This window comes from Sarcophilus harrisii, chromosome 3 (genome assembly GCF_902635505.1).
Source record: "Sarcophilus harrisii chromosome 3, mSarHar1.11, whole genome shotgun sequence".
Lineage (NCBI taxonomy): Eukaryota > Metazoa > Chordata > Mammalia > Dasyuromorphia > Dasyuridae > Sarcophilus > Sarcophilus harrisii.
The window spans coordinates 370121031-370143140 of record NC_045428.1 but is presented as its reverse complement, the minus strand read 5'-3'; the positions used below and the strand labels follow the sequence as shown (position 1 = coordinate 370143140).

General features: G+C 32.9%; 1 protein-coding gene across 8 annotated transcripts in view; it reads left to right on the top strand.

Moving 5' to 3' along the window:
- The first annotated feature begins 210 nt into the window (after positions 1-210).
- CCDC150 (coiled-coil domain containing 150) overlaps positions 211-22110 on the top strand; it is a 90376-nt gene continuing 68476 nt past the window's right edge. For 4 of the 8 annotated variants that reach the window (XM_031960282.1, XM_031960286.1, XM_031960283.1 and 1 more), the window contains exons 1-9: positions 211-359; positions 1056-1222; positions 4346-4566; positions 4691-4872; positions 7841-7909; positions 11559-11672; positions 15303-15432; positions 16967-17010; positions 19062-19154. In XM_031960282.1, the coding sequence (XP_031816142.1) occupies positions 324-359; positions 1056-1222; positions 4346-4566; positions 4691-4872; positions 7841-7909; positions 11559-11672; positions 15303-15432; positions 16967-17010; positions 19062-19154 (1056 nt within the window). In that variant the 5' untranslated portion in view covers positions 211-323. The remainder of the gene's footprint in view (positions 360-1055; positions 1223-4345; positions 4567-4690; positions 4873-7840; positions 7910-11558; positions 11673-15302; positions 15433-16966; positions 17011-19061; positions 19155-22110) is intronic. The other 4 variants (XM_031960287.1, XM_031960285.1, XM_031960281.1 and 1 more) reach the window with 3 other exon arrangements.

Genomic DNA, 22110 nt, shown 5'->3' with positions numbered 1-22110 from the left:
CAAGAGAAGAACAAGAGAAAACTACAAATTCCACCAGGGACTGCCGGACCGTAGATTCCACTCACCAGAGTAGTCCTCCTATGGCTCTAGCAGTCCTGTGTGGGGAAAAAAAACTACAATTCCCAGAATGCTCCAGCTAAAGTTACGTTTTGCGCATGAGCATTCCCGTAGATTCCATTCACCAGAGTAGTTCTCCTGTGTGGGGAAAAAACTACAATTCCCAGAATGCTCCTGCTAAAGTTACGTTTTGCGCATGAGCATTGACCCCTCGCTACTAGCGCGGTCCGTTTGAAGCTGGGCGTGAAACCCGCTCGGCTGAAGTAATGTCGCGAACCGAGGAGCGCAGGGCAGTGGTCGGGGTGAGGCTGGGGATGGAGAGGCTGGGGATGGAGAGGCTAGAGATGATCCGGGCTTCAGTCTCTGGGCCCCGCGGAATCCGGGTCACTCAGCCTTGGTGAAAGGGGGAGGACGCTGGGGAAGCGGAGGTGGGCGAGCGTCTCTGGTAAAAGCGGCGTCTGAGAAAGGGGCCCGTCCGAGATCAGTATTCTTGCTAAGAAAACCCTGTGTTCGTTATTGGCATATTACGGGCCGCAGGGTCACAGAACCGGACACGACTGAACAACAAATGACGTCGTTATGTCCGTCCTCAAGGACTTTGCCAGCACTGGACAAACTCAAGTCTGGGTCTGAAGCCAGAGGTCGCGAGTGGGAGACTCTTGTTCTGAAACCACTTATAAAATGAAAATTTTTTTCATTTATAAAATTATAAAAAAATAAAAAATAAAAAAAAATTATAAAATAAAAAAAAATTTAAATTTTCCAGCTTCCTTTCCTTAATCTGTGAAATTAGGGAATTGGACTAGAACCAGGGTTTTTAGCTCCCTTTGGCAGTCAATATCATGGCTACGTCATAGCTGCTGAGAAACCTACAAGTAAGGGATCATTTTCGAGGATTGTAATGTTGTTACACTGAAAGTACCCGGCTAGTAAGAAACTAACAAAAAACCAGTTACCACTGGACCAAGGATATGAATGTTGTCACTTTTAAATTACAGATGGATTTGAATATTGTACCAACAGCCAGACCAGTCCTCTTCCCAGTGAATATCAATACTACAACTCCTGAGGCATCCAGTGTACTTCAAAAGAGGATACGAATAGCAGAAAAGCAGTCAGATATTTTAATGAATGATCTAGAAATGTTAGGTTTGGGTGGACAAAGGTAACATGAGATCAACTAATTTTGTTTAGTTTGTAGAACTTCATTGGTTACTTAGTACTTGTTAATAAAAGCTAGAGTTTATAAATGTATTCTAGATTTCAGTTTTTAAAGTGTTTGGAAGTTTTGAGAGAAAAATATTTGAAGCAGTTGGAATCCTAATTTCTTAGAAATTAATTAATAGAATTTCCACCTACTTACCCTTTCACAAGGATGCCTGTTGATTTAATGGATAGAATGCGGATCCAGGAATGATCCGAGTTCAAATCACCATAAATACTTACAAAATATGGAACCCTGAGCAAGTCACGTAAATCCTTGCCTCAGTTTCCTCAATTGTAAAATGAGGATAATATCACCTACCTTGCAGGGTTGTCATGAGGAACAAATGAGATATTTTTAAGTGCCCAGGACATAGAAGGTATATTTAATACCTTTATTATTTTTATTTTTTATTATTTTATTATATTTAATAATTTTTATTATATATTATATTTTTATATTATGTATAATATATATTTAATATTATATATAATATGTAATATAAATATATAATATATATAAATTATATATTATTTGTTACTATTATTTAATAATATATTAAATATATACTTACTCTCTCCTTCCCCTTTTCCTCACATACTATTTTCATCATATGCTGAGGCTGAGATTGCCTCTCAACCCAACTTTTATTTTTTTCTGCTGTTTTATGGTCACTCTACAGCAGTGTTCTTCAGGATGATGGCCTCAAGTAATAATATTGGCCAAGAGAAAGGATGTAACTTTTTTGAGAAATCTGACTACATTTACCTTAAAATATGCCCTTGTTCATTAGTAGTATAAGAAGTTGAAGTGTTATATGAAATTCTCTATTGGATTCTAGTTCAACGTGAGATAAGAGAAGATAATGAACACTACCCAAAAGCCCACCATTCTTTGATTATGAAGGTCTTCCATGATAATTTCAGACATCTAGGCCTTTGTACTTGTCTTGGATCATTGTATTGCTGAGAAGAGCCGAGTCAGTCATAGCTGATCATTACATGATGTTACTGATACTATGTATGATGTTTTCCTGGTTCTTCTGATTTCACTTTGCATCTATTTGTACTAGTCTTTCCAGGTTTTCAGAAATTAGTCTGTCCATCATTTCTTATTGCACAGTAGTATTCCTTCATATATCACAACTTAAATCAGTTATTCCTCAACTGATGGGCATCTCCTCACTTTCCAATATTTTGCCACTATGAAAAGGATTGCTATAAATATTTTTGCATATGTAGGTCCTTTTCCCCTTTTTGTAATCTCTTTGGAATACAGACCTAGAAATGGCATTGGTGGGTCAAAGGATTTGCACAGTTTGTCCTAAGTTTTAAGTTTTGAGTTCCAAATTCTATGCCTGTCTCTCCCCTCTATGCCCACCCTATCACAAGCAATAAGATTTAGGTTTTACATATGCAATCATGTAAAACATTTCCATAGTAGGATTTTGTGGAATAAAATTCAAATAGAAGAAAAGAAAGGGAGAAAGGAAGGAAAGATGATAATATGCTTAATTCTGTATTCAGATGCAATCAATTCTTTCTCTGGAGACAGATAGCGTTTTCATCATGAGTCCTGCAACATTGTAATTGCAAATGTGAGGAAAGAAAGAGAAAAATATAGAAACTGATGTGGTTGCAGAGGGAACTAAGATGAGCTTACAATTTAAAAGGTTGTGTAATAGCTAATAATAATAGGATTTTAAGGTTTGCAAAGTGCTTTATAAATATATCATTTCATCTTTACAACTCTGTGAAGTAGGTGCTATCATTATCCTCATTTTACAGATGAGAAAACAGGCAGATATAATTTAAGTGACTTTTCCAAGGTAACACATCTAGTTTTAAATTTAGGTAGTCTTAACTAGGGCCAGCACTCTATCCACATTGCCACCTCACCTAATTTATAAACGATAAAAACAAAGAAACAGAAAGTTAACATAAGTAATTTAGTATTGTACAAATTTCATAAGAAGTTTTATTGTTAAATTTCTAAATTGAACTGTCCACAAATGGAACAAACTACCTCATAAGATAGTAAGTTACCTACCATATAGTTCTTTATATTGTTCTTTTATGACCTATTGTTGGGGGAAATCGTGCTGCTTATAATAGGAGATAGTTAAATAAGTTCTTGGGACCTTTTTATTTCTTAAGATTCCATGAACTTAACTGTCCTTCGGTTTGGAACAGGAAAGAAAGATTCGCCTTTGCTGCTTGGTCTTGGGAAATCTGAGGCCAATAAGCAGAAGCTATAGGAAAATAGACTTGTTTCATGGAAGAAAGGATTTCCTAATAATTATAACTGCATAAAAATGGAATTGTTGCCTCAGGAGATAGTGCTTTTATCACCATTGAAAGTGCTCTGGCAAAGAACTCAACAATAGTTATTGGGGATATTATAGAGGTAACTCATTGCTCAGGTAAGAATTGAATTCTAAAAAGAAATTTAATTCTCTAAAAGAAAATGTAATTGGTCCCTTCTGCCTCTGAGATCTTATAGTAACTAACATCAGACTATGCATTATTTTCTAAACTTTTCTTAAATTTTACATGAATATGTTGTCTCAGATACAATGTAAATAGGGATTGCCTTCTGTTTCTTCAGAAACTATATTTTAAACTGCAAACTATATTATAAAACTATGTTTTAATTTTACATAGCTTAGAATCTTTATGTAGAGTTTATCCCACAAAAATTTAGTCACTTTTTATCACTGATTTTTATTCATTTCGTACTATTATTGCCTTCATCACATGATTGTGTTATATTTGTTTATTGCTTTAAGTTTGCTAAACATTTTTATAAATATATTATTTGAGCCTCACAACAACTCCATTAATTAGATTCTATAGATGTTATTGTCCTCATTTTAGAGATGAGAAAACTGAGGTTCAAAAAAATGATTTACCTATTCTCAAACCCAGATTTTACTGGGCTCTAAGTTCAATCTCCCATAATGTGTTACTCTTCTGTTCTGCATTACTTTGAAGTGTTAAGAATATTATTAACTGATAACTGAAACTAGTACAGTGACTTTTACATCAGCTAATTAACTGTGCCATGTTCATTTTTTAAAATTAGCTTTCAGACTCTTTCTACAATACCTTTAGAGGATTCTGAGAACCAGAAAATCATTCATCCTCTCCAGGCCAGGGTTCCTTATGTTGAAGAAAATAATGTTTTGTGGAAGAACTGTGACTCTCTGGTGAATCGTATGTGCCAATTAGAAAGCACCATGCAAAACCTGAAGGCGAAAATCTCACAACTTCAGATTAAAAAAGAATTGAATCCACAGAATTCAGGTATAGAGAGAAAACAATGAAGGCAGAAGTCTGGCACTTGTCTTAGCATTTACTAAACTTGTTTTTTCTTCTTTCTGATGTTTGTTTGGGGTATAATGGTGCTCTGTGATCTTGTATTGCCCAGTAGTATATCTGAAAGATCAGCTAAATGCCCTACCAGAAGAATATTCACCAGATCTGAGGGAAATGCATATGGAAGTCACGCATTTGCACAAGCAACTGAGAGATGTGAAGGAAGAAGGAGACAAGGCACAAGATGAAGTTCAAAGGTTGAGTGCTGTACTGGAGATTGTAGCAGCTACAGAGGTTTGATCCTAGTGTTATGTTCATTTAAGTTCATTTTAGAGTGTGACAGGACCTGAGTTAGTCCTTGAAGACAAACTTTTAAAAGTTAGGTTATAGTGATCTTGGCATACTTTTGGGGCACATAGAAGGTATTGAATAAATGCATGTTGATTTGAGACTAACAGTTATGAATATTGGGTGATATGAGCAATTACATTTTTGAGTTTCTCCTATCTGCAAGATACTGGAGGAGAGGGAAATACAAAGAAATCTGAAAATCCCTGAAATGAAAGGTCTTATAGCCTAATTAGAGAGAAAAGATATTAAAAAAAATTTAAATGACATGAAATCATAATGGAAGAGTTATTGTAGGGAAATTCAGGATTTGTTTCCAAATGAGAGCTGTAGACATTAATTGTTATTCAGAAATATAAATCCCATTGGTCTGGGAAAGAGATGGAACCCAATCTGTTTCATGAATCATATTTAAAGTTAAATATACATAATACACGCAGGGAGATAGAGATCATTTCAAAGATAAAAACATGAACAATAGCATTTAAGGCCAAGAGTGAGTATTCAGTGACCAACTGACTTTGATAGAGGTTAGAGTTTATAGAGAGAAATACTCAAAAATAAAATTGGAAATCTAAATGGATTGTAATGACCCTGGAAAGTGGACTAAGGAATTTGAATTTTCTCCTCTAGGCTCCAGGGAGCAATTAAAGGTTTTTATATAGGACAAAAATGTGATAATGGCATTATTTTAAGATTAATGCAGCATTCATCTTTAATTACAAGAATAAGAAGCTAGTTAAAGCAGGCAATGAGGGCCTGAAACTAGGACTTTGATAGTGCAGTGGAGTAGAAGACATTGTGAAGAATGAAGTAATGGGACTCTGTAACTGATTGTTATTTCTTCCTCCACATCATATTAAAAAATGATTTAGATTTTTAACCCAGAGTGGTGGGAAAAGTAACGGTATGGAAGACAAAAGGTGAGCAGAGATAATGATTTTGTAGATATTGTATTTGAGACAAAAATAAGAAATCCAAAAGAAAATATTCAGTTGATATTTGGAAATGTGAGTCTGCTGTTCAGGAGTATTAGTCTGAGTGGATATTTAGAAACTGTCCAAATAGAGGTAATGGTTAAAGCTTGTGAGATGGATAAGTATTGCAATTGTATCAAATTAAAGATAAAGATAAAGATTTTTTTCCCATCCAAAATAGTAAACTCCCTGAAATATATATACAAATATATGAAATATATCCTTTGAGGATCCATGGATCTCAGGTTAAAAATTCTTAAATTTTTTTTTCTCCTTGTTTTCCTACTTTTTGACCATTCTTTTTCTTTTATTAATTCATCTTCTCCATCATGCTCCTCAAATGTAGATGTTCCCCCAAGATCTGTCTTGGACCTTCCTCTCTTTTTTTCTAAACTCTTATCTCTTTTTGACCTCATCAGTTCCCATAATTTTAGTTATTATTTCTTTGTAGATGACAAGTAAGTCTAAGTAGCCAGTCAATCCCATACCACCAGCTGCCCGTGGATATTTGAAAGTAGATGTCCTGGATACATTTCAAATACAGCATGTCTAAAGTGGAACTAGTTAACTTTTTCCCTAAATCTGCTTCTCTTCCAAACTTATTTCTATCAAGAACATCTTTGTCCTTCCAGTTATACCCATTTATGACCTCTGAAACATGATTTACTTCTCCCTCTCATCCTACATGCCCATTACAATCGCCAAATCTTGTCATTTCTGCCTCAGTATCTCTTACAATAAGTTCCTTTTCTCTACTCATACAGCCACCCCTTTAGTTTTTATTATGGCCTCTTAGTTTGTGCTCCATCTCAAGTATTTCTCCTCTTCATTCCATCTTCCACTTTTCTGCCAAAGTTATTTTCCAGAAATGCAGACCTATGTAAATCCCCTAATACATAAATTCTAGTGACTATTAATGGAAGTTAAAATATAAACACCTCTCTTTGGCTTGGAAAAACCTTCAAAAATTGGTCCCAATGTATCTTTTATAATACTCCTTTTCCTACACTCCATGATCCAGTTAAAATGACCTTTTTCTCTGTTACAGCACTCTATTTCCTGTCTCCACACTTTGGCTTTTGGCTGATCCCAAGAACAGTACTCCTTTTTCACTTCTGCTTTATAGATTCTGCTTTATAGATTCCTCACTTTCTTCAAGACACAAGTCACGGACCATGTTCTAAATGAAACCTCTCCTAATCCTCTCTCCACAATAGCCTTTTTATTTGTATTTATTTTGCTGATATTTATTCCATATATGCTTAGAAAATGGTTTGATTTTTTTTTGTCTTTAAATCCTCATCACTTTGCATGGAGCTTGGTTCATAACAGGTTAAAAACTTGTTTCTTACTGATAGTGTAAAATGCTATAGTGTAATAATAGAGAGAACTGAGAAAAAAATCTATTGCATTTCACAAAAAGTTCATTAAGTTTTCATTGTGCAGTTTTGTAGAGTTGTAGGAATGAAAGACAAATTTCAAGGAATAAATAAGAATGGAGTGTATGGTAAAGTGTAAAATATCAGAGCTGAGAGGGACCAGTAGAATCAAATTGAAGTTTTTTTAGACTAGGGGCACTGAATCTCAAAATTTACTTGCAAAGCTGATAAATGAGATCTCCCACTCCCCAAGTGCTTTTATACAAGGAATTCTATGAAATACCTCTCTTTTTCCCCATATTTTTTAGTATGTCATTCACAACTTAGTAGAACCAGTTTTTCTTCCTTTCTATCCTTTTGTGGACTTCTACATATGGTAGTGATCATTCATTAGCTTAGGATTATTAGTAAAAGATTCTTTTATTTTTAAAAATTATATTATCTCAATTTACTCATAATGAGAAAGATCACATTCTAGCAGCAGAGTTGCTAGAGAAGCCTTGATTTGAAACTTTGTAAAATCTTTGCATTTAGAAATTGCCTTTTCCCTAATTTTAGATGGATGCTACAGTTGATACAGAGCGGCCAAAAGCCAAAAAACACAAAATGACCCATAAAATTCATCAGGTAAGGCAAAAGGATGCCGGGAGAGTCATTGAAATTGTGAAGGGGAACACAATGAATACACAGCTAACTAACCTTAGGTACAAGAAGATCTGGGTTGAAGCCATTCCTCCAAAATACTAGCTTTGTGATTTTTAAGTCATTTAACCTGCTAGTGTTCATGATGTCTCAAACTATTAACAAGTACCAACTTATATTGGTAAAAAGAGTTTCTTCATCTGAGAGTTCCCTATTTTTTCTTTTTTGCAATTACCTTATGGTTGATTTAAAAATCAATTGATCCAGCCTTTATGGAAAGCAATTCAAACTATAACAAAAATGTTCCTAAACCATATATCTTTTGATTATTTATTCATTACTAAACCTATATGTCCTGAAGAAATCAAAGAAAGAATACAAGGATTCATAGATAAGAAAATATTTATAATTAAGTCCAGATTAATGGAAAAAATGAATCTTTTAAAGTGGTTGCATGTATTTGATGTTGTAACATTCAAAGCTATAATGGTGTGAAATATGGTAATTGGTGCCAATGGAAATATTCAGTACAACTTTGAATAGTACAGTTACTTTGCTGGATTCATTATTTGCACTTATCAGGACCTGGGAATATATCAACTCTTTTTGAAATGTCAGCGGGAAATCATAGGTCTAGTCAGTTCCCATCCCTATGAGCTGGTTAGACATCAGATATCTTCAAACATTCTGGATGTAACCTCAAGACATCATGGTATTATTCTGGAGTCAGTTCTGCTATAGCATTTGTTTAAAAAAAAAAAAGTGAATCAATTTCCAACAAAATTGATAGATTAAGGAACAATTTGAGTATTTGTCACAAGAGAAAATAGCACCCACTTGAACCTATCACAAAATACAAAGTGTGCCCGTCAAACATCTATCAGTGACCTTAATTCAGGGTGTTATTTGGCAAAGTTAAGTAATAACACTACACAATAATAATCTGTAACTCTTCCCATACCTACTTCCACAAGAAAACACCATGTCTTTTTCATATTTATTGTATATCTTCTGGTATAATAGAAGTTATGAGCAAAAGAGGACTGGTTAAAATCCATGAACTCCTCTACTCCCCCAACCTATTTAATATGTGGCACCAGAATTGCTGCCCACTGAAATCACCCTCTTGCCTAAGTCATTAACTTCCCTAGACTGGAGCCAGGCTGAGCAGTAGCATGATGCTAACATTAACATTAACAATAACTGATAATTGTTGTATTTATGAATTTCTTATTTAACATAAACTGTGCTACTGTTTTTATTAGTTTTATATCTTTTTTAGATGTCATTGACAATGTTTTTGAGTATTGTGCTCTAACTTCATTTTCCCCATTAGTCCTGTGATTTTTTTTGCTTAATTGTTCATAACATGGTAAGTTTTAAGAACATGTTATGTTGATTTATGGCAGAATTGACCATATAGTGAACTGAGAAGTCAGGAGACCTGATTACTAATTCTCTGCCACTGAACAGATGTTTATCTTTGGGAAAGTCACTAGTTTTCTCCAGACCTGTTTTCTATCTATAAAATTAAGGACATGGACTAAATTATCTCTAATATCTATTCTAGCATTAATATTTTGATAGAGTAACACCAGGAATACTCAAAAAAGACATTTGATCTCCAAGGGAAATAGTTGTCACAAAGCTTCTGTAGTTTACTTTGGAGAGCCATAGAATGACTGCCGTGTTAGATTTTATTATCTCTAAGTTCATGTTAAAATTAAGGTTACCATTTAAATAAGCATGTTTATCAGATTCCAGTGATAACCTCATTTCTCAAAGCATTGAGGTAGGAGTGGGGCAGCTGCTAGAAATTGTTCTACTGAGAGGTGACGATTTATAGCAAGGGAGGAGATTATTAGTAAGAGACAGTATGCTATAATGGAAGATTATGGAAGTTGGAATCAAAAGACTTGATTTAAATGCTTGTATGCTTCAACAAACATTTACTAAATACCTACTGTGCTTACAAAAAAGAACTCCTACATTTAAAGAGCTTATACTGTATCCTTATAGAATGGAAAATAACCAGTCTGAACTTAACTTTTCTCACTTTTAAAATGGAGATAATAATATTTACATTTACCTCACAAAGTAATTGCAGACAAAATGCTTTGTATTTGAAATTTTGTGGAGTTTACTTGTTAAAACTTGTTTTTGCCATGGTGTGGCCTTGGAGAATCTTAACATCACATTCCCATTATTAAAAAGCATTGCAATTGTTTTTAGTGAAGATGAAGTCTTATTAAAAGCATAGCAGCCTAAAATAATTACACGTATGTATCTAGAGATCGTTGAACTATAAATATCATCCAGAAAGCCATTTTACATCTGTTTCCATTGTCTGATACCCAATTTAATGAGTGTAATACATATCTAAATCAAATGACTGTTGCATTAAATATCTTAGTATTAACATGAAATTTCCTTTAAAAAAAATCTATCCTAGGCATTTTATTACTAGTCTAAAGGAGATGATAAATGTAACTATTAAGTTTAATTAGGGAAATTCATGTTTTTCAAATACAAATATGTGTCTTCCTCTTGAGAATATTGAAACTCGAACCCCAAAAGGGCAAGAATAATTGTGAATTATATTTAACCAGATTAAACTTTTTTTGACTAGTATTGTTAACTAAACTTCTATGGGTAGATTGAAAATCCTCACCATTCATATATTATTAACCTGAATGACAGAGTGTATATATAAAGGGCTATCCTTTGATCCAGCAGTGCCACTACTGGGTCTGTTTCCCAAAGAAGTCATGAAAGGGAAAAAGACCCATGTGTGCAAAAATATTTGTAGCACCTCTTTTTGTGATGGCAAAGAATTGGAAAATGAATGGATGCCCATCAGTTGATAAATGGCTAAATAAGTTATGGTATATGAAAGTAGTGGAATATTATTGTTCTATAAATAAAGTTATCATTAAGGTAAATTTTGAATTTCTTAGCTGTTCCACAGTTAAGTGGTATAATTCTGTAAGATTTCTATGTTATTAAATTTGCCTGTAACTATTGTGTCATGCCTTCATACTGGTTTTATGACCAATTTCCCAAACTTATTATTCATTTTTTCCTTCTAGCTGTGTTGCATTAGTAGTTATTATCCTTTGATATAATAAGATGATAATAAATTTTATTTTGGAGTATTTAATTCAATCAAAATTACATTTATAGTTCAGAATGCAGGTTTCAGTAAAACTCTATCCAGTGACTCTTGTTTACTTTGATAAATGAGAGTTCTGGGTCTGTTAGCCTTCTCCAGAGTAAGAAAACAAGGGAACCTAGGGCACTTGCAAAATAATTTCAGAATTAAGTTTATGCTTACATTCTTGATCTTTTGTTTTGCTCTTCTAAATCATAGAATTTAGAACTGAAACTTTATTTAATCCAGTCCTCTCTTTTTACAGATGGGGAAATTGAGGTTCATAGGGATTAATTGACTTGCTCATGGTCAAATAGGTAGTAAATAACAGACTTTATTCTATCATGTAGAAACAAAATTTCTGAATTACAGAGTTTTTTTAATATGATGGAATTGTTTAGTGAACTGGTGACAGTTATTTTAATTCTTGTCAATATGATCTTCAGTTAGTCTTTGTGATTTAATATCTGTGTTGCCTTGTAGCTAAGGGAACAACTATCCCAAGAGAAGAATTTACGGGAATCTCTTGAGTCCCAAGCAGCTATGCTGTGCAGAGTACAGGATATGGAAACAACAGTTGAACTGGAGCGAGAACAGGTAGGTGAGAATCAGGATTCAGAAGGATTCATTTTTATGACGAAATGAGGAAGAAAATGCAGTTTTACACCTAAATTTCTAGAAATGTTCATAATTTTGCTTAGATTTAATAATTATTCATTTTTCTTTAGTAGCTTTCTGACAACAATTTTAATCTTAACAGAGTTTTTTCTCTGTCACAGTAAACATAATGGAAACAACTCGGTGTAATGGAAGAAACACCAAACGCTTGAATCAGAAGACCTGAGTTTAAGTTTTGGATGTTCTGTTTACTGTTTCATGAGCCTATATCTTTGAGCAAGTCATTTAACCTCTCCTAGGCCTTTAGAAAAATTTCCTTATTTAAACAATCTCTAAAGTCTCTTCTAGTCTTAACATTATGCAAATCTCTCAATTATGGGTTTATTGGATGAAGTAAGGAAGATCAGTAAAATTGCATTTACACTGCTATTAAATTGTAACAAGACAAACAAGGTTTTTGTCTCTCTTAAGGTTTGAATATGGAAAAGGAAAGTAATATATCCATCATATCTTAAGGTTCTTTGTGGAAAACATTCAAGGTGTTCAGTGATTTTATGTTCTGCTATCTATAATCATAGCATCTTTTTCAGTTAACCAATGGTTATCCCTTATCATCATCACAGGGTAATACTTAGAATGGTAGATATGGAATAAGGAATCCTTTAGTTTGAATCTTTCCTCGGACCCTTGTTAGCTATAGGACCCCAGACAAAATGCAGAATCATAGAATTTGAAATTTGAAAGGCATTCTCAACAGCTACCTAATTCAAGTAAATACCAAAAGTATCCCTACTATAACATACATTAATAGTGATCATATATTCTCTGTTCAAAGACTTTTAAAAAAGGAAAACTTTCTCCCTCTTGATATAGGTCATTTCCTTTTTAGATAGCTATAATTGCTAGATAGTTTTGCCATCAAGCCTAAATTGCCTCTGCAAATTCCACCCTTTGTTCCTGGCTTGATCTCCTAGGGACAGATAGAACAAAGTTAGTCCCTACTTGATTTGTCAGTCCTTCAAATTCTTGAACACAATTAACACATCTCTTATGGACCTTTTTTATTTTCAACCTAAACATACCTATTTTCCCCAACCATTGTTCATATGTCAAAAACTCAAAGCCCGTCTCCATTTTCAATTATTTGATCAATGCCCTTTTAAAATTGTTGTACCTAGAACTAAATACAGTACTGGAAATAGCGTCTGATGAGGCAGAATAGAAGTTAAGATCCTCTTTCTGGAACTCAAGATTACATTAATTTTTTTGATTGCCATATCTCATTGCTGAATTATATTGACTTGCAGTTCACTAAAATCTCCAGATACTTTTCAGACAAATAGCTAATTTACCATGCCTTTTCTAATCTTATACATGTGAAGTTAATCATACCACATGCAAGATTTTACATCTCTCTCCACTGAATTTTATCTTTCTAGATTCAGCCCAACCACTGGTTCATCAGGATCATTTCTCGATTCTGTCTTGATTATCAACTGCCCATCAGTTAACAAGCAATTAAGCACTTACAAAGTGCTTGGCACTGTGCTAAAAATGCAGCTATTGCTTTCAAGGAGATCAAGAGCTTTTTGTCATCTGCAAAGTTGATAATTAGACCATATGTACCTTTATTCATATCATTAGTTTAAAATGTTACACAGCAGAATTGAAACACAGATTCTGAAATATTCCAATGAAGACCTGTAAAGTTGATATTGAATTATTAACAACTACTTTTTGAATCTGGCAGTCTAAACCATTATGAATCCATAAATATTATCATCTAAATCCAAAGCTTAAACACAACCCCATATGGGATCCTATAACTGAATATGAAGGTTGCAAAAAATTTGGCAAGAATAAAAAGATTTTTGAATACAATGATCAAAAATTTATTGAAAATCAACCATGTAATAAGTCCAACAAAATAACATTTGTTTCTGTTAGTGTTTGTGCTGTATCATACAACTTCATTGTGGCTCTGGTTTTGAACACACAACATGCACACTTTGCCTTGTGTGTGCATGAATGCTGCCAGAAAAAACCTCAGCTCAGATTCAAGACAGGGTTGTGTAAAAATTTATCAGGCTAAAAGAGGTCACAAGTGGAAAAAATTTAAGAAGCCCTGATCTTTCCATTTTCTTTACAAAATAGTATGAGAAGCTTATCAAATGTTTTGCAGTTCTTCAATTTTGCAGTATTTCTTGTTTTCCATAATCATTTAAATATCACTGACAAGGCTCTGCAATTACATGTTCCATTTGCCATTTTTTCCCAGATATAGTTCATCTGGATCAAGTAACCTGTATTCATCAAGGGCAGCTAGGGTTTTCTTATTGTCTTATCTCAGGTATGAACCCCCTGTAGGTCATTTATATTCTGTCTTTTCTAATGCTAAGATCATTCTCCTTTGCAGAGAAAAAAAGAAAAGAACAATGAAACCTACCTTCTTTATGTTCTTCAATGTCTTGTCCATCCCCAGCACAAATGCTATCCTTTTTATCCTCCTTTTTTTCCTCAACATAGCTAAACAAACAAAAAAAAAATCCAAAGAAAATCTTTTTTTTGCAGCCCTTCATTTACCTCCTTAGATTTAGCTCAATCTAAGCTTTAGTATTCCTGGCATTTTTACAGGAGCATGTCTCTTACGTTCATTCACCTTCTGTTGCTGGGCCTTCTTCCCATTTTCTGTATATTTTTAAAATCTAACTTGTTTTTGTGAATTCCCTCTGCTTCCAGATCAGTGTTTTCAAACATATCTCATTTTCCTACTTTATTAGAAGTGATTCCCTTTGTCTTCAGATTTTCATTCTTGAATGTCTTCCCTTCCTGCTGAACTGACTTCCACTCTAGCATTTTAGTCCATGTCCACCTACCTATCTTTCTTCTGAGCCCTTTAAAATCTGTTTTCCCAAAAATTAGAATATGTGTTAGACCCTAAAGTCATTTAACCCTCTGGATTTCAGTATCCTCAGTTTTAAAATGGGGAAAATGATGAAATGAGATAATGTATGAAGAGTACTTTGTAAACCTTAAAGCACTATAGAAATATTTGCTTTTTTATAATAGGATTAGAAAAAGAATTTTAATTCTGCAATTTGATCATTCATTCTCAGACCATAGATTTAGAGCAAGAAGAGAGCCCCTCATTCTACAGATGAGGAAACTGGGGTCCCAAGGAGTTATAAGACTTACCCAGAATCACAAGTATCTGAAGCAAAATTCAGACTTGGGTCTTCCCTGATTCCAATTTCAGCACTAACAATCTACTGTGTTACCTCCTAATAGTGATCTAATAGGTCTTCCCTTTCATAGACATTGGATTCTATTCATATCTTTAGCTATTGCATATTTTACACATCTATTTTATTTCCCAGATTTTAGAAACTGGAAAGTACTTAATAGATCATCTTTTATGTCCCCCTCATTTTATAAATGAAGACATAAAGATCTAGAGAGGTACAAATGACTACATGCTCAAGGTCTTGTTGTTAGTTATGTAGAAAATCATGACTACAGAGTGCTTATTAAAAATGTTAGATCTGAAATTTCCCTACAATCGTTTAATTTTTTTTTTTACTTCATAAAAATGAAATTTCCCTAACTCAGGTAAAAGCTTTACAACAAGACTGTTTAACCTTGAGAAAAAATGTGAAGATTACTCAAGAACAATTACATCAGGAACAGCAAGAAACAGCACAACTGGAAAATGAGTGTGCAAAGCTGAGGACTGAACTAAGTATGAAAAGAAAATTTAGAAATCATACTATTTTATTAGTTCTCCAAGTGTCATGACTAAATCTGAAATTTACAAGATTTTTGAAGTAGTTAAATTACTAATGGCTTTTGTGTTTATAAAGAATCTAAAATTTTCAAAGAGATCACTATTTTCTGATTTTTCCATGGACCTGAAGTTCTTTGTCTCAATGTTCTTCATTCTTCTTCATCCTTCACTGTTTTCTATATTTCATGTTAGTCATGTTATAAAACATAGCTATATCCTAAAACATATATACATATATACACCACTTCATCTCTAAGATCACTCTGCACTTCACTTCTAAGATCACTCTGCAATCAGTCAGCAAGCACTTACCAATTGCCAGTTATATGCCTACTAATGTAGTGCCTAGTGTTTTGATTGCCTCTAGGATAAGCTATAACTTGGTTGTTGGTTGAGCCAGGATATGAATTCATGACTTTTAAAACCAAATATACTATTCTCTCTTCAGAAAAATCTTTACTTTATTTCACAGATAAATTTTATGATTTTGACGATGTCAGTTCTTCCATACTTCAGTTTCTTTATGTAATGAAAAGTTGCACTAAATAATTGTTAATATCCTTTGCAGTTCTCAAATTCTGTGATTCCATGTATATGTAGTAATTACCAATTAAGCTAACAAAGGATTGCTTTGGTTGTCTACTCTAATAAGGAAATAAAAGTTTTTCTAAATTATTTAAAGTAAGCTAAACATTTCTTTTCAATCTTATTTATATTGTTTATTTAGCAACTTGCTTTTCCCACATATTATAAAAGCAAACTTTAACTCCGTATCTGTCAGAATCCTCATATACTCCAAATATATTTATTCAGAATTAAGATTTAGTATTCCTGGGGATAGTATGATTTTAAGTCTTAAACCTAATTGTTTGCACACATATTAAGAAAACTCTGTTCTAGTTTTTTCAAGATATTTAGAATCAATGAAATGGATTTAATGAGTACTGATTTTTAAAAAAACATCATCTTATTAGAACAAAACTAAACGTATTCTTGGATTTTTTTCCTCTCAAAAATAGTCACACCTCTCAGGAAAAAAAAATGGAACCCAGAAAAGATAGTATGATGTGATGGATAAAAAGTTAGTGTTTTCTATCAAGAAATAAGATAAGATTTTTAAATTTTCTTATGTTATTTGGTACTATTAACAGCAGACATCAATAATATAACTTTGATTTTACGTCTAGTGTTCAGCCAAATTGTTGTTTAAAGTGAAGGGTTTGTCCCTTGCAGAATATTTTTTTTTAATTGTTCTAGTGAATAGACTGATAATTTAAAAATCTGATTCATAGAGCATGCTCCCTTCTGCATAGATTGTGCACCAATTAGTAACTTTCTTTTTCATTTCCAACCAATAAAAATATGATTACAAATATCTTCCAAATTCTTATTTCAAAAGAATTTTTAGAAAGGAATTTTTCAGAGGAAAAATATTGATATTTTTGACTCAAAGATATTATTGAAAATTATATAATCTCTTTTTTTTTAGGATCCAAAGATGACATCATTTCCCAGCTACTTGAAGATGGAAAGGCAAGTTGCAAATCATTAGAAAACAAAGGGTATTTATTTCTTCCCTTCACTAAATAATTTTGATTTCCTTTTTAGCCTTTGCTTTTAGTTCTACTGAATCTCCCAATAGTAAATAGCCTGCCGTTAATATGTGATCAAAGTTATGAACAGACAATTCTCAGATGAAGAAATTGAAACTATTTCTAGTCATATGAAAAGATGCTCCAAGTCATTATTAATCAGAGAAATGCAAATTAAGATACCACTACACACCTATCAGATTGGCTAAGATGACAGGAAAAAATAATGATGAGTGTTGGAGGGGATGCAGGAAAACTGGGACATTGATGCATTGTTGGTGGAGTTGTGAACGAATCCAACCATTCTGGAGAGCAATTTGGAACTATGCTCAAAAAGTTATCAAACTGTGCATACCCTTTGATCCAGCAGTGTTACTACTGGGCTTATATCTCAAAGAGATCATAAAGAAGGGAAAGGGACCTGTATGTGCACGAATGTTTGTGGCATCCCTCTTTGTAGTGGCTAGAAACTGGAAACTGAGTGGATGCCCATCAGTTGGAGAATGGCTGAATAAATTGTGGTATATGAATATAATGAATGTTATTGTTCTGTAAGAAATGACCAACAGGATGATTTCAGAAAGGCCTGGAGAGACTTACACGAACTGATGCTGAGTGAAATGAGCAGGACCAGGAGATCATTATATACTTCAACAACAATACTATATGATGACCAGTTCTGATGGACCTAGCCATCCTCAGCAATGAGATCAACCAAATCATTTCCAATGGAGCAGTAATTAACTGAACCAGCTACACCCAGAGAAAGAACTCTGGGTGATGACTAAAAACCATTACATTGAATTCCCAATCCTATATTTATGCCTACCTGCATTTTTTATTTCCTTCACAAGCTAATTGTACAATATTTCAGAGTCTGATTCTTTTTGTACAGCAAAATAACGGTTTGGTCATGTATACTTATTGTGTATTTAATTTATATTTTAATATATTTAACATCTACTGGTCATCCTGCCATCTGGGGGAGGGGGTGGGGGGATAAGAGGTGAAAAATTGGAACAAGAGGTTTGGCAATTGTTAATGCTGTAAAGTTACCCATACATATAACCTGTAAATAAAAGGCTATTAAATAAAATTAAAAAATATATATATAACGAAAAAAAATATGTGATCAAAGTGCATTCAGGACTGTGGTTAAGTTAACATATGTAAACGTAATAGTTATGATTTCAAAATGATAGGTCTATTTATATTGTCTACTAAATTTCACAATAGTCCACAAATCAGAATTTCACAATGAAATACAATAAATATCATGACTTTTAGGTCTCCCCATATATTAAGAGATGAAACTACTGATATATATCTTTTTTGCCTTTGTGAGACAGTTCTCTCCTGGGTTACAGAATGGTAATTCTCCATTTTTAGGATTTACTCAGTTGTTTCTATCTGATAGAGATTTGAGAGTTTGGGTTTGGGGTTTTTTTTTTCTTCCCAAGTGTCACATCTTTAAAAGAACCAGTTTTTTTTTTAATCAGATTATTTTCCCCTTCCTCATTCAGTTGTTTCTCTTAAGTGAATAATTTTGACTTCTTCATTCTTTATATTAATTTAAATCCTACATTTACATATAAGCTTAATGGAAAGAGATCTTGGTTTCATTGGGATTTAGAATTTATAAGATGAGGGATTCTAAATGTACAAGTTACATAAAAGTATAAAACCTTATTTTTAGAGTTTAAAAATTGTGGAGGATGATGAAAATTGGATGGTTAGTTAAATCAAATGTAATTGGGTTGTGGCTATCCATATTCTTCACAAAACTTTTTAAAACAGTAACCTAAGAAATCTTTTTGTGATAATTCCTGAGTATAGAGTAAGATTTAGCTAGTCTTGAAATGGTGGTAAAAGTATATATCTTATAACAGTAGGAATAACACCTGAAATATAGGCTTTGAAGATGAGCAGGTAAATTTTAACAAATCCTTTACATGTCAAGAAAGAAATTTTATTTGTTTTTTTCTTTTCTAGACTTTGCGTTTGTCTTTTAGTCAAGAGCATAAAGAGAATAACTGTTTAAAGTCTGAATTGGCATCCTTTCGGGAAACAGCAAGAAAAGTACAGGTAATTAGAATGTTTTTTTTTAAATATTCTTGTTCAATTTTCCTTTTCTTAGGCTCATAGTGTCATAGATTTAGAGTGGGAAGAGTCCCCAGCAGTCATATATTCTAGCCCCTTCATTTAATAATTGAAGAAACTGAAGGCTAAAGACATTAAGTATTTGTTCAAGGTGTCACAAGTAAAATTAGCAGAGCTTTTCTTGATTAGTTATATTAGAGTGCCCAGGGATTAGAATTCATTTATCTCTAGTTAAATTCCATTCATGCTGATTATCCAAATTCAGCACATCCCCAAAATCTAATTCTAAAAAGACTTCTCAGAATTTAACTGCCAGTTACTTTTTTAAAATTAGTTTTATTTTTGCTACCTTTTGAATTATGTATTATATACCTTCTTCTCCACCCTGCACTAGAAGAGACTACCATTATTTGACACAGATTTATAAATATATACTATATGAACTTCTATTTATTAGTTCTTTCTCTGGAGATGAGAAAATCTTCCTTCATAGGTCCTTAATAGTTGATTTGATTATTTATGGTACTGAGAATAACTTAGTTCATAATTATTCTTCAAAGAATATTGCTATTACTATATGCAACATTCTCTTGATTCTGCTCACTTCACTTTTCATTATTTCAAAAAATTAATTCCAGGTTTTACCAGTTTATAATTTCTTACAGCACAATGGCATTCTATTATAATCATATACCACAATTTGTTTGACCATTCTGAAATTGATGGGCATTCTCTTGATTTCCAGTTCTTTGCCACCACAAAGAGAGCTGCTATAAATATTTTAGAACACATAGGTTCTTTTCCCTGATTACCTTAGGTAACAGAACTCATAGTAGTATTGATGTGTTATACCCAGTTTTATGACTTTTGGAACATAATTCCAGATTGTTCTCCAAAATGGTTCGATCACTTCACAGTTTCACCAACAATGTGTTCCAGTTTTTCCACATCCTCTCCAACATTTATTATTTTCCACTTCTCTAATTTTAGGCAATATGATAGGTATGAGATGATGTCTCAAAGTTGTTTTAATTTGCATTTTTCTAATCAATAATGATTTGGAGTATTTTTTCATGTGACTATATTGAGTTTAAATTTTTTTTTATCACTAAACTGCCTGCTCATTCCAATTACTTTCTACTTTTCTAAATTCCTACAGAATTTTAAGTTTCATTTACATGTATTTTGTCTATCCAGCTAGATTGTAAACAAGAGCTATTTATTCTTTTTCTTTTGTATCCCATGCTGCAAACAAAACAATGCAAACATATGTATTTTTTTCTGTTTATTCGAGTAGCATACAGCATTCCAAATAATTATTTATAAATGGGACAACCTCCAAAAATATAATTGAAAATTCATAGAAGCTTTCCATTGGCAAAATTTGATTTGATTATCTTATAGTAAAAACTACTGTTTTCGGACTAGTCTTTTTTTAGTGAAGAAAATGCAAAATAGATGCCTACTTTTAATTTCGTTTTAATGTGTTTTGAAATTTATGATTATTATAGAATTAAAACATTCATACCCAGAGGTGTTAATGTTGAGGGTGATGAAAGATCTATTTTCAAAGTATCTGAAAAAGGCAAAGATGGCAAAGACATGAATTAATTTCAGACTCTAATTACTAATTTTTTTAAGTGACCAAGATAGCACAAATATATTCTAACCTATATGTCTAATTTCCCAGCTACATAATTTTTCTCCTTGGGGAAATTAGGGTTGTGACTTGCCCAAGGTCACACAGCTAGGAAGTGTTAAATGTCTGAGGCCAGATTTGAATTCAGGTCCTCTTGACCTCAGGGCTGGTGCTCTATCCACTGCACCACCTAGCTTCCCCCATCTACATAATCTAAAAATATATATACATACATTGACAGCATCCTTGATGGGGATAGGCAAAAGGAACAGGTAGGTTTTTTGAAGCCTGCTGGATATTTCATAACAGATACTTTGTTTACTATCCCAAAGTTGATTCAAAGATGTAAAAAATACATCACTGTTCCACTGATATTCTTGGGATATTAGGGAAACAAAAGTCTCTGTTTCCTATTTGTTACAGAGATAGAGATGTTACAGAGATGAGAAAACATGAAAATATGTCACACAAGATGGACAGGGAGAGGCAAATTGTAGGTTGTATCATTCAGATATCCACACTACTGAGATTATTGATTCATCTGTGTATTTGTATTGAGTAGCATTCTGCATGAAAGTTATTGCAGCTAAGGTACCAATATTGGTTGCTGAAGCTGAAGTAGTAGAGAAATTCAACAAAGAATGCTCTGACATTTGTTGACTCCATTGCAAAGGTGGGAAAGGTGGGGAGAGGGAGAACTATATAGGAAAGTGTAATTCAGCAAGAAGGAATGGAAGAGGATAAAAACTCATATCATACAGAAGACTTATGACATTATATTATGAATCCACTATATCATATTTTTCTTTGAAAAAAAAATGAGTACTCATTAGCCAAAATGATTTGACAAGCACCAAATCATACCATGAAGAAAAAATTGGTTTATAGTTTAACAAATGGGAAGAGATCTGTTATTGTTTTGGATGTTATTTCTTAGTTAGCTGTATGCAGTTAGCTCATCAACTCATTAGAAATAAGATAAGAATTTTTAAAAGAATAAGAACAATGAGAAAAAAGATAAGTATACAATTGAAACTATTAATCACTAAAAAAATGAAAATAAAAAGTGGGGAAAATGGACAATTAAAGCAATTTGAAACTGATTCTAACAATGTTATTCAAGAATTTAAATCGGATATATTAAATATCCAGAAATAATGTTAGTTATCAAATCAGTAGTTGAGTGGTTGAAGAGAAAAAGATGACTACCAAAGGCAACAGGATATTGAATACAAACTCATTTCTAATACAATGATAACAGATAATTATGATCAGGATTTCATGAAGAAAATAAAGGGAGTG